Source organism: Myotis yumanensis, unplaced genomic scaffold (assembly GCF_028538775.1).
Source record: "Myotis yumanensis isolate MYYU_CA2020_CCGP unplaced genomic scaffold, mMyoYum1.0.hap1 SCAF_15, whole genome shotgun sequence".
Classification (NCBI taxonomy): domain Eukaryota; kingdom Metazoa; phylum Chordata; class Mammalia; order Chiroptera; family Vespertilionidae; genus Myotis; species Myotis yumanensis.
In genome coordinates this window covers 7,422,173-7,439,281 of record NW_027223766.1, presented here as the reverse complement: position 1 = coordinate 7,439,281, position 17,109 = coordinate 7,422,173, and the positions used below count along the sequence as shown (strand labels likewise).

Here is a 17,109-nt window from a genome sequence, read left to right as displayed (position 1 = left end):
CTCTATTTGTGTGTTTTGTTGTTGTCTTGTTTTGCTTTATTGAATTTGAAATGCTTGTGCAAAACCAAGTGGAAATACTTATTCAGCAATTTCCCTGGTGTGTGCGAGCTTGTGAGAATAGTCTCAGTAGAAGTTGCACATTTCTGCATTAGCCATAGTGAAGAATTCGATGCCTTGGGATTAGATGACTTATTCAAGTGAGGAAATGAAGAAGGTCAGGATTGGTCCTTAATTCCTACAAAATGTGCCCTTATTTCAACAGGTGACCCTAGAGAAATGTGAAGAATACAAATAGGATGGAGCCAGAATAGTAAGATATCGTGGAAGCTAAGAAAGTGACAGTTGGTATTTTTATCAGCACCTCCCACCATGTGCCAAACATTGTGTTAGCCTCTTTGGATACATAATCCAAATAAATTCTCATAGCCACCTTGACTAAGTATAGTTATCACTATTTATAGTTGAAGAACTGAATACAGAACAAGTTAATGGAAAGTCAAGGTTCAAATACAGATAGGTCTGACTCCTAGAATAGTAAATGGGCCTCATTACTTGCTGTATATTCGAGGGGAGAGTTGCAAACAGAACGTAGCTGGCAGCCTCATGCATTGCAGAGAACTCAAACAGGACCAACCCTCACAAGAATCGTTAACATTAAGCTGTTCCTAATATTAATAAAGATCACTGCAGTGATCTATAAGAAAGTAGTCTACATAAAATATACTACATAAAGGCCAATGAAATACAAAAAGTATAAAGATTCATTGAAAGAAACGGAAAATAAAAATAGTTGAATCCTTCAGAGAATTTTAATGAAGGAAAAAGATTAGTTAGTGCAAAGGTGAGTGAAGGCTGAGGAAAGGGTATTTGTTTGAATGGTTCGTCCAAGTGTTTTAGTTAAAGAAGACATGAACATGCATATAAACTTAGGGAGAAATCCAAAGGAGAAAGGAGACTCAAACTACTGAGGAAAAAAAAAAATGGACGAAGCAAGGTGCTATGGTAGATGATAGGAAATAGAATTGGCAGCATGCTTCCGAAAGAAAGAGGTAGTTCGTCTAGGAAAGAGAGACTAGTGATCACGGAGAAATGTGTTGGAGAGAGGAAGAGATTTAAGAGAATTTGCAACAGATGTCCTGTATCTTCTCAGGAAAGGAAGATCTAAGTCATCTCTTAAGGCAGGTAGTGTCTGGTTGTGTGGACAGAAAGGGTTTGGAATCCTTCCCACGAAGACAAGCATAAGGAAGAGTCAACTAGAGGTGAACAAAAGAATTTCCCAACAACTCAGAGTGTTTACTAATAATAGTGTCACAAGTTTCTAGTTGAGCCAATTGGCACAATTTTGTGACTTTTTCTGGTAACACCAGCTTCCCAGTAATAAGATCAGAGGAAAGGCACCTCGCTGTTTTCCCAGGTGAGACTTAGGAAGGTTGAGGTCACAGAGGGACTTCTGTTTTTAAATCCTCACCCAAGGATATATTTTTATTGATTTTTAGAGAGGGGGGAAGGGAGGAGGAAGAAAAGCAACAATTCGAGAGAAAAATATCAATAGGTTGCCTCCCATACACGCCACAACCAGGGAACAAACCCGCAACCTAGTATGTGCCCTGAGCAGGAATTGAACCTGCAAACTTGGTGTATGGGACGATGCTCCAACCAACTGAGCCACCCGGCCAGGGCCAGAGGGACTTCTTGGTGCTAATTAGAAGCTACATGAGATGTTGGGCAATTGATCCAGCCTGGAGCTAGGAAACTAAAATAAAAAGAGTTAAAATAATTAAAGATAGGAACTAACTCACTAGGAGTAAGAGGAAAAGAAAAAGAATATGTGGTTATGGCCACAGAAGGGGAATTCCAAATTCAAGATTTTAAAAATGAGGTACTGAATGATCATTGCTTTTACAACTTCATGAGGTGCCATAATGAGCATGCCATCCAGCTGTCTCCCTTTCCTTAGGAGAAAATGGAAGGCCATGAGGTTGAGTGATTTTCTGAAAGTCACTCCATGACCCAGTGGAAGAACCAGGACTAATTTTAAATAAAATTATAACAACTATTAAATCATATTCCCACAAAAAAGAATGGTGGATATAGTCGAGGGAATGGAAACCGGTGTTATCCATAGCACAGTCTCAGTAAAGCATGTAGTAAACACATAGTTCTTATTTCAAAATTGTATTATACTATTCCTCCTGCTCTCCTGTTCCAGCTTCCCCTTAAAGAAGAGAAAATATAAAGTTTTCTGCAGGTTGAATTAGCAGCTCCCTCCATGTGCATTGGGAGAAGAACGCAGCCTGCAGGAATGGGCTGCCAACCTCAGTTGCACTTTAATGGCATCAAGTCATTTCAGAGTGACAGGGGGTATGTCCATGACGCATGGGGTTCACTATGTTTGCGTCCTCCCCACTTGTTATGTTTTGAAAATATTCCTTTCTCTTGATTAGTGCTATGAGTATTTAATCTTAAACTATAGTAAATTAACTGGTACGTATAAGAGTGAAGAAAAGTGTGCTATTTTAAAGTTCTGTTTAAACAAGTTAACCCAACAGAAATTCATTATTTCACCTTAGTATCTATGCCTCTTTTGACCTCCAGGGAAGGATATAAATTTAAACATAGAAAAAGAAATGAAAGATTTGCAGTTGGTATTTTTGCAAGCACACGTGTCTCATTTTACATTGAAAGTATTTTTCTTCATTATGTCTTTCATTTTCTTTTTTGTTGAAAGTATTACTGATGGCCCCTTTGTTTTTTGATTTTGTTTTTCTATTGAACACCTTCCCCCCACATACTCCTCTCCCAGCCTTCACCAATTTATTGTCTGTGTTCATGGGCTATGCATATATCCATGTAAGTTCCCTGGTTAATTGCTGCCCCCAACTCTCCACCTTTCCCTTCCCTTCCTTCTGAGATTTGCCAGTCTGTTCCATGCTTCTATGTCTCTGGGTCTATTTTGTTCATCAGTTTATTTTGTTCATTACATTCCACATATGAGTGAGATCATGTGATGCTTATCTTTCTCTGACTGGCTTATTTTGCTTAGCACAATATTCTCCAGGTCCATCCATGTTATCTCAAAGGGTAAGAGATCCTTCTTTTATATAGCTGCATAGTATTCCATTCTGTAAATGTACCAAAGCTTTTCCCCCCCCCGCTCATTTACTGATGAGCACTTGTGCTGCTATGAACATAGGGGTGCATACGTTCTTTCTAATCGGTGTTTTGGGTTTCTTACCATATAGTCCTAGAAGTGGGATTTTTGGGCCAAATGGCAGTTACATTTTTAATTTTTTGAGGAAACTCCATCCTTTTTTCCACAGTAGCTGCACCAGTCTGCACTCCTACCAGCAGACTGCTACAAGAGATGTCTGAGAGGTTGCTGCCTATGGTTTCTTCTAAGATTTTTATGGTTTCACTTTTAGATCTTTTATCCATGTTGAGTTTATTCTTGTGTATGGTGTAAGTTGGTGGTCTAGTTTCATTTTTTTTTTTTGCATGTATCTGTTCAGTTTTCCCAACACCATTTATTAAAGAGACTGTCTTGAGTCCATTGTATGCTCTTGCCTCCTTTGTCAAATATTAATTGAGCATAATGGTGTGGGTCAATTTCTGGGGTCTCTGTTCTGTTCTTGTGTCAGTACCAGGTAGTTTTGAGAACAGTGGCTTTGCAGTATTACTTGATATCTGGTATTGTGATCCCTCCAACTTTGTTCTTCTTTCTAAAGATTGCTGCAACTATCTCCATATACATTTTTGGACAGTTTGTTCTAGGTATGTGAAATGTGCCGTTGATATTTCATTTTATTTATTTTATTTTTATTAAAGGTAATTTATTTATTTATTATTTTTAAAAATATTTTTATTGCTTTCAGAGAGGAAGGGAGAGGAAGAGAGATAGATAGAAATATCAATGATGAGAGAGAATCACTGATTGGCTGCCTCCTGCATGCCCCCCCACTGGGGAGCAAGCCCACAACCTGAGCATGTGCCCTAAACCAGAATCAAAACTGGGACCCTTCAGTCTGCAGGCCAATGCTCTATCCACTGAGCTAAATCAGCTAGGGCGCCATTGATATTTTAATAGGAATTGCATTGACTCTAGAGTGCTTTGGTTATTACAGACATTTTAATGATGTTGATTCTACCAATCCATGAACATGGTATATTCTTCCACTTGTTTATATCTTCTATCTCTTTTCTCAACATCCTGTAGTTTTCTGAGAACAAATCTTTTTACTTCTTTGGTTAAGTTTATTTCTAAGTATCTTATTTTTTGTTGCAATGGTAAATGGTATTATTATTTTTGTTTAGTTTCTCATTCTGAGAGTTCATTATTGGTATATAAAGATGCCACTGATTTCTGGGTGTTAATTCTGTATCCTGCTATGTTGTTGAATTCATTTATTAAATCTAGTGGCTTTTTTTATGGAGCCTTAAGGGTTTTCTATGTACAGTATCATGTCATCTGTGAATAATGATAGTTTTAATTCCTCCTTTCCGATTTGGATGCCTTTTATGTATTCTTCATTGTGGCTAGGACTTCCAGAACTATGTGGAGTAAGGGTGGTGAAATCGGACATCCCTGTCTTGTTCCTGTTCTTAGGGGAAATGTTTTTAGTTTTTGCCCATTGTACGATGTTGGCTGTAGGTTTGTCATATATGGCTTTAATTTTGTTGAGGTATGATTGCTTTATTCCCACTTTGCTGAGAGTTTTTTATCAAAAATAGGTGTTGGATTTTGTCTAATGCTTTTTCTGCATCAATTGATATGATCACATGATTTTTGTCTTCTAATCTATTTATGTGATATATCACATTTATTTGTTTGCAAATATTGTATCAGCCTTGCATCCCTGGGATAAATCCCACTTGGTCATGGTGTATGATTTTTTAATGTATTGCTGGATCCAATTTGCTAATATTTTGTTGAGGATTTTAGCATCTATGTTCATCAGGGATATTGGCCTACAATTTTCTTTCTTAGTAATGTCTTTATCTGGTTTGGATTAGGATAATGCTGGACTCATAAAAAGAATTTGGAAGTATTCCTTCTTCTTGAATTTATTTTTTTTTGTAATAGTTTGAGGAGGATAGGTGTTAGTTCTTCTTTGAATGTTTTGTAAAACTCCCCTGTGAAGCCATCCAGACCAGGGCTTTTGTTTGCTGGGAGATTTTTAATTACTGCTTCAATTTTATCAGTAGTTATTGGCCTATTCCGTTTCTGTTTCTTCCTGATTGAATTTTGGAAGATTGTATTTTTCTAGGAATATGTCCATTTCATCCAGGTTGTCCAGTTTATTGGAGTATAGTCGTTCACAATATTTTTTTTTTATAATCCTTTGCATTTCTGTGAGGTCAGTTGTTACTTCACCTGTGTTATTTCTGATTTTGTTTATTTGGGTCCTCTGTCTTTGTTTGTTGATGAGTCTGCCTAGAGGTTCATCAATCTTGTTTGATGAACCAGCTCTGGGTTTTGTTCTTTTTGTAGTTCATTAAGTTGTAGGGTTAGGTAGCTTATTAAAAGTTTTTCTTGTTTTTTGGAGGTAGGCCTGTGATGCTATGAACTCTCAGAACTGCTTTCACTGTGTCCAGTAGATTTTGGGTTGTTGTGTGTTAATTTTTATTTATTTCCAGGATGTTTTTTCTTTCTTTCTTGATCTCTGTGGTAACCCATTCATTGTTTAATAACATGCTTTAGCCTCCATGTGTGAATGCTCCTGAGTGTTTCTAATTTCATGCCATTATGATCTGAGAAGATGCTTGATATGATTTCAATCTTTTTGAACTTGTAGAAACTTGTTTTATGTCCTAACATGTAGAATATCTTTGAAAATATCCCATGTGCACTTGAGAAGAATGTATATTCTGTAGCTTTAGGGTGAAATGTTCTGAAAATGTTGATTAATTCCATCTGATCTAGTGTTTCATTTAGGATCACTGGTTCCTTGTTTATTTTTTGTCTAGATGTATCCAGTGATTTCAGTGGAGTATTAAAGTCCCCTACTATTATTGTATTGCTGTCAATCTCTCCCTTCAAATCCTCCAGAAAATTTTAAATATATTTGGACACTCCTGTATTGGGTGCATATATGTTTACCAGGGTTATATTATCTTGTTGTGTCGATCCTTTTACTATTGTGAAGTATCCTTCATGATCTCTTATTATGGCTTTCACTTTAAAGTTTATTTTGTCAGATATGAGTATTGCCTTTCCATCTTTTTTTTTCATTTTCATTTGCCTGGAATTTTTTTTTCATCTCTTCACTTTCATTCTCTGTGAGTCCTTTTTCTGAGGTGGGTCTCTTGTAGACAGTACATATATGGGTCATGTTTTCTTAACCACTAAACTACAGTATGTCTTTTGATTGGCGCATTTAAGCCACTTACATTTAAGGTTATTATCGATAGGTACTTATTTGTTGCCATTCTTTTCATTATGTCTTTCATTAAGGATGTGTATCACCAAGTTTGTTCTGGAAAATTCACTTTGACTCCTTTGTAAAGCTGAAATTTTATTTCAAAGATTCAGTCAAGGAGGATTGTTATTCCTCTCAAGCAATGGCTTCCCAAGGGGCCACATGGGAACTGTCCTCCCTCACTGGGGGCAGTATTTGATTCCTGACATTGTTTAGAATTGCTGGTTCATGCTGATGATAAAAAGAAAACTGGATTTTTCTCAGTTTTATTATTGTTCTTAGACTTTCTGCAGATGAGGCACTAGCTTACTTACTACCTCTAGGATGGAACACTTCCATCTCTCCCCAACCCCCTTGCCTTGGTATACAACTGACCTCAAGTTCTCTTCTCTGGAGTTGAAGGCTGACTAAAATGGCATCAGAGAAGAATTTTATGATCTAAACCAAGTGGCCACTGTCTATGGCTTGCAAACCAATTCTGGCCCTATGCTTATTTTTGTAAATACAGTTCGTTTATTGTATTTGTTTGACATTTTATCTTCGACTGCTTTTGCACAACCACAGAGTTGAGTAGCTGGGACAGAGACCATTTGTCCCTCAAAGCCTAAAGTATTTACTATCAGGCCATTTACAAAAACATTCCCTGACCCTTGATCCAGAAGCAAAGCATTGCTTCCTTTGTGGCCATGTAAGCAAAAACAGTTATTTCACATTCATATTATAGGGCCATAATTTACCAAGTGTCTTGCAACATTATATTACCTGCTAATTTATGTGTGTGTGATTTTGTTTTTGTTTTTTAGTTCCTGCTATGTGGATATTTGTTAGCAATGACTGATGTGGAAACTACATATGCAGATTTTATTGCTTCGGGAAGAACAGGTAGAAGAAATGCAATACATGATATCCTGGTTTCCTCTGCAAGTGGTAACAGCAATGAATTAGCCTTGAAATTAGCAGGACTTGATATTAACAAGGCAGGTGAGTTGTTTGATATGCATCTCTCTATGAACATAGAATGATGTCAGCATTTCACCAAGTCGGATTAAGGCATGACAATCCATCTTCAAAAGTAGTCTATAGAGTTATAAACAGTCTAACACAGGATAAAAGTCAGGGAATGATCTCTTATTCCCACTCCATTTTCAATGACTTCTCTTTACAGGGTTTCCCACTCAAATGCTCTACAATAATAACAACTATATACTGGCAAACAAAATATCACTAGCTAAGAATTGTAATTCTTGAGTATTTCAGCTTCTTTTAGTTTATACTCAACAATATTGCTATCCCATGTTTACCTTAACTTGTTAATAATCACCTATTTAGCCATTTATAGCATTGTGCTAAACCCAGAGAATTGTCCCCAGAAACTCTAGAAAAGTCACGTAGGAAGTCCCAAACACCATGGGGGTCAAATTCTTCATCTTGTATTTATGCAACAAGTTTCATCTTTAAATATTTTACTCCCTTGCACCTGCCTTAATCTGACTTCATTCCTTTGGTTACTAAGAACCTCTCCTTTTTATTCAGTTCTTGTTGCACGCTAATCTACACATCTTAGTTCCAGGACATCTGCACATCTTGGGCACTTAGTTATTGCTTCATGAGGAAAGTAGTGTATGAGAATGATGTATAATGTTCTTGGGACCCCTTTAGAACGGAATTACTTTTTAATGTAAAAGAACTACTTTTAATTTCCCTGAAGTATGGTATATGGTGAGATGTTTTGTGAGTACTTTTTAAGACTACAGGATAATTTACTTTTCAACATTCCCACCTAAAGAATGGACCAGCCCGCTTACCTCTAATCATTTGAATTATGATAGCAAACTCTTAGAAAACATTGTTATAATTTACATGATTGCAACATCCCCAAATATTTTGTCCATGAAGTCATATTGGTTGCTTAGTAATGAACTACCACAAGCAAATATATGTATCTTTGAGTAAAGGATTGCCCACCGCTTGCCCTCAGGTGAAGTGACCTATGTGGAGAGAAAGCATCGTTTAATTTCAGAGTTTGCAGCATCACTAGCTGGAATTGCTGCAGAGGGTGCAGCGAGGAGGGTGGTTTTATTGGAGTTCTGTGCGTGTTCTCCAAGGGCAGGCCGCGCCATCCCTCTTGTGTGACAAGAGACTGACCAGCTGGCATAATGTCCTTTCTCTGCCACGGTTGCTTTTAATGTAAAGTAATGAAACCGCTGAGAAATCAGCTGGGGTTATCATCAAGTGCTCTAAATGATGTAAAATGCATAAAAAAGTCTTAAATTAAGAAAGTCAGGAATAAAAAGGGAAGCTTGCTCCCCACTTCTGATTTCGGCCTAAAGAACTTGTGATTTCTGGCCCCCATAAGCCTTCTAAAAATGAGCGCCAGGACCTGGGTGTGAGATTTCCTAGTTTCTTACCAAAGGCGCACAAGATCACTAACCACTGTGAAAATGCAGCTATTGTTTTATTTTTGAGCCAGGCTGTTCCAAGGTCACAGATCCAGAATTAGCCAGCCCACTTAAGCTATTTTCTTGATGGATAATTAATTACCAAGAAAACACACTTTTCCTGTGAGGGGTTCAGACTTCGGGAATATTCCTTAAATTTCCAGTGTGATATGCCTCGGCCGAGAGCGGGTAGACATCAGCGGTGGCTTTTATTTTGCCTTCATCCTGTGTTCCGTTGTCTCTTACAGAAGGTGAAAAGGATGCACAGCGGAGTTCGACAGAACAGAGTGGGGAAGCTGAAGGGGAAGCAGCCAAACCCCAAAGCTAACAACACCCCGCGTTGATCTTCCTCGGCCTGACGATGTCTCAGGTCTCCGGGCCTGGCTGGAAAGCATTTGTGTCCACGAGGGACAAGGGGAGAAAGGAAATGGCTGTGCCGCCCGGCAGGAATCTGCTCGCTGTCCCGTTGGACGTGGGGGCAGAGGCTCTGGCGGCAGACAGACCTTTCTCCACCTCTGTCCTTAGCAATGGCTGAAGTCACGTGGCTTGTGTCTGGATGTCACCTTGTACGGATCCGTGCACTTGACCACATGACGAAATGCTTGTAGACGGTAGCAGCAACCTACGTGATGATTCTCCCCGTAGCATATGGCCCCTCAGTGTCAGAGGATTTAATTGTGTCTAATTGCAAAGGGTTGGTTGATCCCAGAGTTTAAGTGTCTCTGGCCCAAGTATTCACCCAGTAAGAGAACTACCCAGAAAGCACTGTTTTTAGCATCTTGTGTCCGTGTGTTCCTGCTGTGTGACTTACACTGTTTTGTATTGTATAATATAGATGCTCGGCACTGCCCCCTTCTTTGATTGCTCATGAAAAACAAAAACAATGTATGTTACTGTGAATTTTTATACCACTCATTTTTATAAGGGCTGCCATCTTTTCTTCTCCATAGTGTGGTGGTGTATACAGGATAGAGCACACTTTCTTTTTAAAATTAGTCTTTTCCCTTGATTCATGGCTGAGGAATCAACAAAGACTAACAGATTTATCAGGACGCCTTTGCTTTTATGAGGCCAGAATTTGGAAATATCCATTAATGTGAATATTACCTGAATTCAATTTGTTTGGTGTCTGCACAGTCCAGAATTCAATCTGCAAATTTTGTTTTATTCCCAAGTGCAGAACTTTTCCCAACTAATACTTTTATTTACAATTATAAGGATTTTGGAGAATGAGGAAGGTGGGAAAGAGAAGCCAGGATAATACTAACAACTGGAAATGTTATATTCTTATGGAATCAACTTTCTCACAATGCTGTATGCTACTGTTCAAATATTGAAGACAGCTTTTCTCCAGGGAGATGAGAAAGATGGAGAAAATGATCTCCTTGCAATTACGTGGACACCAATCACAAAAGTAAAGCCCTCATGTTGTGTTTTCCTTGTCTTTTCTCAGCCCTACCAGATCCAGATGTTATTATGCACTTTTTAATGTTTCTAAACTTTTACTAATAACTAGGGTGAATTGAATTCTGATATAATCATCATTATCATCATTAGAAGCTAACAAAATCCTCATTAATACTGTTGATGGCCTCAGCTATGTTTTGACATCATGGTTCTTACTTAGAAAGTTTCTGTGAGCAGTGTAATCCCTCTGGTCAGTATTAGGAAGTCATTTGTCAGTGGTAATAAATAAGGACCCAGTAATATGCCATTGGCTCATGAGTTACTGGACAACAGGGAGACCTTTTATGACAAAGAGCCCACTTAACTGTCCTCGAGGTCTCAGTACAGTCCCCTATGAAGAGGGCTAAACAGCATTGCAACAGGTAACTCTATGGATATACCAGGAACTCAGCCTTCCTTTATATTTGCAAGCAGGATGAGAGGTTAAGCCTGTCCTTACCCCCCCCACCCCCACCCCCTAACAGTACTTTTCAAAGATGAGGGATAAAGGCATGGGTATTGTTTGGTCCTCAATCATAGATTCCTAGAAAAAATGTTAATAGTGTGAATCACTCAGAAAATAGAACAATGAGCTTCCAGAGGACTTTCTTCTATCTAAACCATTAGGGTCCAAAATGTCCTCTTAAAATTCAAACAAATCTACCTGTGAATGGACTTAAGTGGGAAAGAGGCTATTTTAGACAGTCATTGGTAGTCCATTTAAAACACCCAACCCATAAAACCCCCTTTTCAATATCCTCATTTACTATCCTCCTGGTTTTCTTGTGACTCTAGGTTAGGTTCTCTTCACCCCTCAAGTTGTGGGATTCCACACTGATTTTGTGTGATTTTGTAAAGTGTAGGACTAGTGCTGAGTATTTATGGAGGGTTGATATTCCTATGTGATACACTATGATTAATGCATGTGGTGTCCTGCCTGTCTTTGAATATATAATAGTGCTAAACCGTGAAGTCATATGGAGCTTTTGAATTATTTTGACCTCTTACTGCCACTTTGTCTGCTGTATTCAAACCCAGAGGCATTCCCAAGATGAAAGATAAAAATCCACTTCCCAATACATCTCCTTTACACATGTTACTCAGCAAAAGTTCACAATATCTTCAAGATTTTATTATAATATCTTTGATGTGCAAATCAATAATACACAAGGAACTGCATTTTTAAGGAGAGAAGGAAAGGGTAGAAAACAAAGGCACTGGTTGATAATACACAGTGAATGCCCATTAACTAACCAACATGCTTCCCAGCACATATTCTCCCATTTAATCCTCATACAATTCAATTGAAGAGGTAGTGTTATCCCATTTCACAGATTAGCAAAATAAGGGGGAATGAGATATAACTTTTCAAAGCTTAAGAGGCTATAGATGATGAGATTAAGATCTGCACCTATCTTTGTCTGTCTAGAAGGAGCTTTCTCCTGCAGTCATAAAACAAAGCCAGGCAGGAACGTTTAGAGATGGGCGAGTTGACCTCCACATGTTAGAAAAGGAAACCGAGTTCCAGGAAGGGGAATTGTTTTCCTCAAGGTGATCTATGTAATGACAGAGATGTGTCTAAATCATGGAAAGTGTACTTTTTAAAGAAATAAATTCAATTAGCATTTATTTTTGTGTGTGTTATACTTCCCAAAAGTTATTTTTCTGGCATTTAGTCTATAAATTTAGCATGGGTCACATATTTTTTATGTCCCATGCTACCCATTTGGCTTACTTAGAAATATGACAATTTCAGTTTTTCGATTCATTTGCAACAAGTGTGAACCTACTAAATTCAACTTTTATCGATTGTGAGCCTCCTATGCCAGCATGTAGTTATCATAATTCATTGACATATTTTACCAATAGATAACAGGTATCCTTCGATTTGGGGGCAATACCCCAAGAGCTGCACATGGCAGTGTCCTACCCTCGCGTCTTCCTCAGACCCAGTGGAAATGCATCGTTTTAGAGCAGGAATGACACTGCTATTTCTCTTCAGAGGAGCAATAAAAGGTCAAGAAATGTAACTGCCTGCGGATAGCAATGCTTTGTGACACCTGTAGTAATAGGGAGAAAATGTATAGTCATTGAGTGAAAACAGGAAAGGATCTATGATTTATGGTGTCTCCATAGGCCCTCAATTGTACTTTAATTACAAGTGGCAGCCTCTGAAGTCATTTGTGAGCTTGTATGACTTTTGTATTTAGCAATGTTGCATGCTCACATAATTGCTATTAAACGTAATACATTTTTCTGAAACGTACAGCCTACGAAGAGTATTTATTGAACGCACGCACGCCAGGTGCTTGAGAAAGTGCCGAGGGTGATAAAGGAGAAACACAAAGCCTCAGCCATCCAGTGGTGGGCACACCCCCATTCCAGCCTCACCTTTTCCCGGCCTTTACTGCAATTATTTTTGCCTCCATTCCACCAAGGGAGCCTGCTGCCTGGATTTATCATCTACCAGAGCCAACTCTTACATCCTAAGCCCCAACATCACTCCTGTGATTCTTACTTGCTCATCTGAAGGCAGTAATTTAATAACAGAAGAAAGACGGGTGTTTACCAGAATCTCCTGAAAGTTTTTAGAACACTCCCTCCTCCACCAGCTCACATGTGGATTCATTCACTCACAACACTCTCTTCCCTTGAACACGGTCCTATGCAACTTTGCTATCTCTCCTCCCACCCTCACTCCCAGCAACTTGAGAACCAGAGATCTAGAAGAAGTTCAAGTTTCCCAGATGCACCTGCCCTGTTCACTCCACCGAAAAGCTTTAAAATACAGTGCTCACAGACACCCAGGGCCTTACTATATTAGAAGTAAAGTCTTGGCATAGAGGAGCAAAGAGAATTTAACTTCTTTTATCTTGCTGTTGCTCTCTTTTCATCATTTCCCCCACATGCAGGCAGTAAAGACTGAGCAGAGACTAAAGTGGGATGGACTCTGGAGAAAGCCAGCATCACTCATCACTCAGCCCGAGTCCAGGGGAAGTCTTGAGCCAAACAGGGCAGGTATAACTGTAGATCTTTCAGTTCATCTTACTGAGGGCACAGGATAAAACACTACATAGGGCCGTGGGGCAAACTGCAACCGTGCAGCGAGTCTGCACCCGCTCCAGTGTCTCTTCTCTTGTATATATTTTTGCATCTGTCTGGTCCAGGACATGGGGATTTGGGATCCTGGCCAGCTCTCATTGTTAAGCCAAAAAGAACAAAACTATCTGACTACAACTGGTTAACTGTGGACGCATCCCATATCCTGCCTAAGATTTAAAACCTCACCTGAGGTTTTAAAATCATATTTTCTTTCTGACCTTAGTAGTTCTGTTAGTTATCCTTCACTCTTCACTGACTTTGCCCTTTTCCACAAATATGTACTCAAGTTCTCAAGTTCCCCTCTTTCCTTCACCACTTGTATTTCTCAAAATAGTAACCTGTGCGTTCTGTCTTCATGCTTGTCCTCCTTATTTCTCATCTTTCTGCATTTTGACTTCCAATTAAAATGTTCTCATTATGAACGACATCTGCGGTAACGCCCAGACTCTCAGTAATTTTCATTGACGTCCTGGCCACTATGGAAATGAAAAAGAGATGATGGTACAGAGGACTCAAGCTTCAACTAGAATAAAATTTAATAATTTTTATCATTTTAATTGATAGCTGCGTGACTGGATAGAGCTAAATAACAAAGTCTTCTTAAGGAAGGAATCTATCTACATGTCCCAAGAAAAAGTCCATTTGCTCCTCCAAGCTCACATCTTCCATCAAATGTGGATGTGTCCTTTCCCTTTGCCCACATTCTCCCCATGTTAGGTGGCTACAGCCTCAGATCTTGCGGTGCTCATCTCTTCATGGGGCGGTTGCCATGTGTACAGGCTCTAACCGGGATGCCGGGCATCTAAAGATGGGCCCGTTCTCCCCTGGTGTTTTTGAGTTCTGTGTTCTGTTAAACTCTGGGATAACTGCCAGCGATACATCACTAGTTCCTCTCAACAGCAGCCACGTACAAGCAAAAACACCCAACTTCCTGGCCCCAGTCCCACTCCAGTTTCTGAATGAGATCTAAACAAGCATAGCAATCCCAATGGCCCAATATATTAGAGAGTTTATATACGTTTAGTAGCCTACCCTGTGGCATGTAATTTTGTTAACCACGGGACCTTTTTTTGAGATGCTTCATTTGCCTTCCTATCCCCCCTCCCCCGCCCCAAGATAAGTTTGTTGTTGTTCCTTTCTCTTGGGCAGTTTCCTACTCTTCTTGACTAGGTCCTCCTTTTCTACCTCCCCACTAACTACTGTGGTTCCTTCCCTGGGGTTCCATTCTTATTTCTATTCTCCAATCCCACTCTTCAGATGACCTCTTCCACTCCAACACCATCGGTCACCCTATTTACATGATCAATCCACATCTTCATCTCCAACCCAAAGCTCACTTCTGACCATCTGACCTACTGGATAGATCAACATGGATTTCCCAAAATTATCTTAATATTAAACACTCTGACACTAAATCCAGTAAACGATGCCATTCTTCATATGTGTTTCTTCATATGCTACAGGGTTCATATAACGGCAGCACTGCTTTCCCAGCAACCTCAACTCAACATTCTGAGTTTTCTTAACTCTTCTTCCTCCACTTTTTTTCCCCAGTCCATCAATTCTAAGTCTTAGCTACTTCTTGAAACAGCCCACTTCTTTTTGTCTACACTTCAAACTTTTAAATCATCACTTAGCTAATATAATACAATGGCCTGCTCGTCAGGGCTTACCTCATTTGGCACACTTTCTATCTATCTTGCAACCAGATGTATCTTTCTAATGCATAAGTGATGATTTCACTCCTCTATTTAAAAAAATCCTTCAATTTAGCCAGACAAAATTTTTTAATATGTGTCACATTTTATATTTATGTAACTTTGTGCTCTGTGTTAGCTATTTTCCTGTTCATAACATCTTTATGCTTATTGGAAAATTCTCATTGATCCTTTTAGAATATGTTTTACCTTTTTCTTTGGAGCCTTTCTGAATTATATTCCCACTCCCAAGCCCCACCCTAAGAAATTAGCTGTTCTATACTCCTTGCTCCCCTAATATTTGCTAGATCACATCTATTTGTTTACATCTGTGCGTCTCCAACTTAGAATAAGCTCTTTGTATCTTCATTGTCTATTAATACTCAATAAATATTTGTAAATGAATGCCTGTCCAACTGAAGCTCACAATATAGCTACGAGACAGAAATCACACACAAATTAAGAGAAAATGCAATTCAGAGATAAAGTTGATAGTTGAAAATAGTGAAGACTGTATAATATTGCACTATGAAAGGCAACTTGATTTCTATCACTCTTATATAGTATATGCCATAGAGTCATTATTTTTAAATTTGATTCTCAAATTGTATGCTGCATGTTTACACATACACACAGAGATTTGATATGACTTATATTGATGAGATGTCCAATAGGATAATGTATAAATAAATGAGCCAGTCAATGCAAGCCTGATAAAGGTATTTCTTAGCATTCGGTAGTACGAATTCCCTTCAGTTTGCTGGACTTGAAAACAGCTAAAAGAAGGAGATTGTATCTTAGTCCCCTGGCCTAAGTAACACATTAGCCAGACAAAAAGATTGTGGAGACTTTTGTGGTTATTGAACAAGAGGATAGTGGAGTTACTAAGAATATGCTTTACAGAAATACACCCTAATTTACTTGAATAACCTAAAGAAATGGGAGTTCTGATAGAATATGATGAACTTCAAAATGGCAGGAATCCATGGGGAAAATAATATGAAGAGACTAAGAAATGTATTTTTCTATATTCAAGAAAGGATACTAACATATATGTATAGAACCTGAAAATCTTTGTCCTGAATATTGCATCTATAGGAAAAAAAAAATAGTGGCAACGGAAATAACACTGGAAATCTAACAGGACTAAAGAAGCATTGTGTGCATTTTGACTCTGAAACTAAGAAATAAGAATGTTCAAGTTCATGATGGAGGTTCTCCCAATAGAACACAAGTTTGCACTTGGGCTTCTGTGAGTCACTGTACACATTTCACTGAGTAGGACGATATGACTATTCTGACTTTTTACTCAGATGATTCCCAGGCCTTTGTAACACAGAACTGGGAAAAGAGATCTAGACACAGGTCAGAGTGATAAGAGAAAAAGATTTTTTATGAAGAATCAGTATCAGAGTTGTTCTTCATTAAGGACAAACGAAGTAATTGTTCAAGCAGATTAAACAAAAATTTTTTTGCAAGTGAACTGTATTCACATAATAAAAGGGCAAAAAATTAGAGGGTGAGAAAAGCAATGAACCTGAGGTTTCTAAAAGAAAGTTTGGGAGGGTTGACAAGTAAGAGATTTCAATGAAAAAAATAGTCAAAGATAATTGAGGAGAGAAAAGAGTATTTTTATAGGGTATGAACTAGACCTTCTTTAACATTCTTAGAGATATATGCATACGTGAGACTTTTGAATGTGGTTCCATACAAAGACAGGGCCATGTGACACCCTCAGGTTTATTACCGTATATTAATTTAATAGTAATGGTAAGGCAAGTACATACATATACAGGATGTACCAAAAAATGTATACAAACTTTTTTCTGATAGCTCAATTGGTGTATAGTTCTTTTCAGATTTAATCCATTAGAATTAATAATTATTCAAAGTGTATATACATTTTTGGGACACCTTATATATGATAAAGGTCTGACTCTGATGAGCAATAACAGATGAACATGGAACATGGCATGCAGATTCTGGGAGAGAAATATTGCTCAACAAGAA

General features: G+C 38.4%; 1 protein-coding gene across 2 annotated transcripts in view; it reads left to right on the top strand.

Annotated features, from left to right (window-relative positions):
* PKIA (cAMP-dependent protein kinase inhibitor alpha) overlaps positions 1–12,562 on the top strand; it is a 75,456-nt gene extending 62,894 nt beyond the window's left edge. For both annotated transcript variants that reach the window (XM_070391910.1, XM_070391911.1), the window contains 2 exons: positions 7,220–7,397; positions 9,103–12,562. In XM_070391910.1, the coding sequence (XP_070248011.1) occupies positions 7,247–7,397; positions 9,103–9,182 (231 nt within the window). In that variant the 5' untranslated portion in view covers positions 7,220–7,246 and the 3' untranslated portion in view covers positions 9,183–12,562. The remainder of the gene's footprint in view (positions 1–7,219; positions 7,398–9,102) is intronic.
* Positions 12,563–17,109: the final 4,547 nt, after the last annotated feature.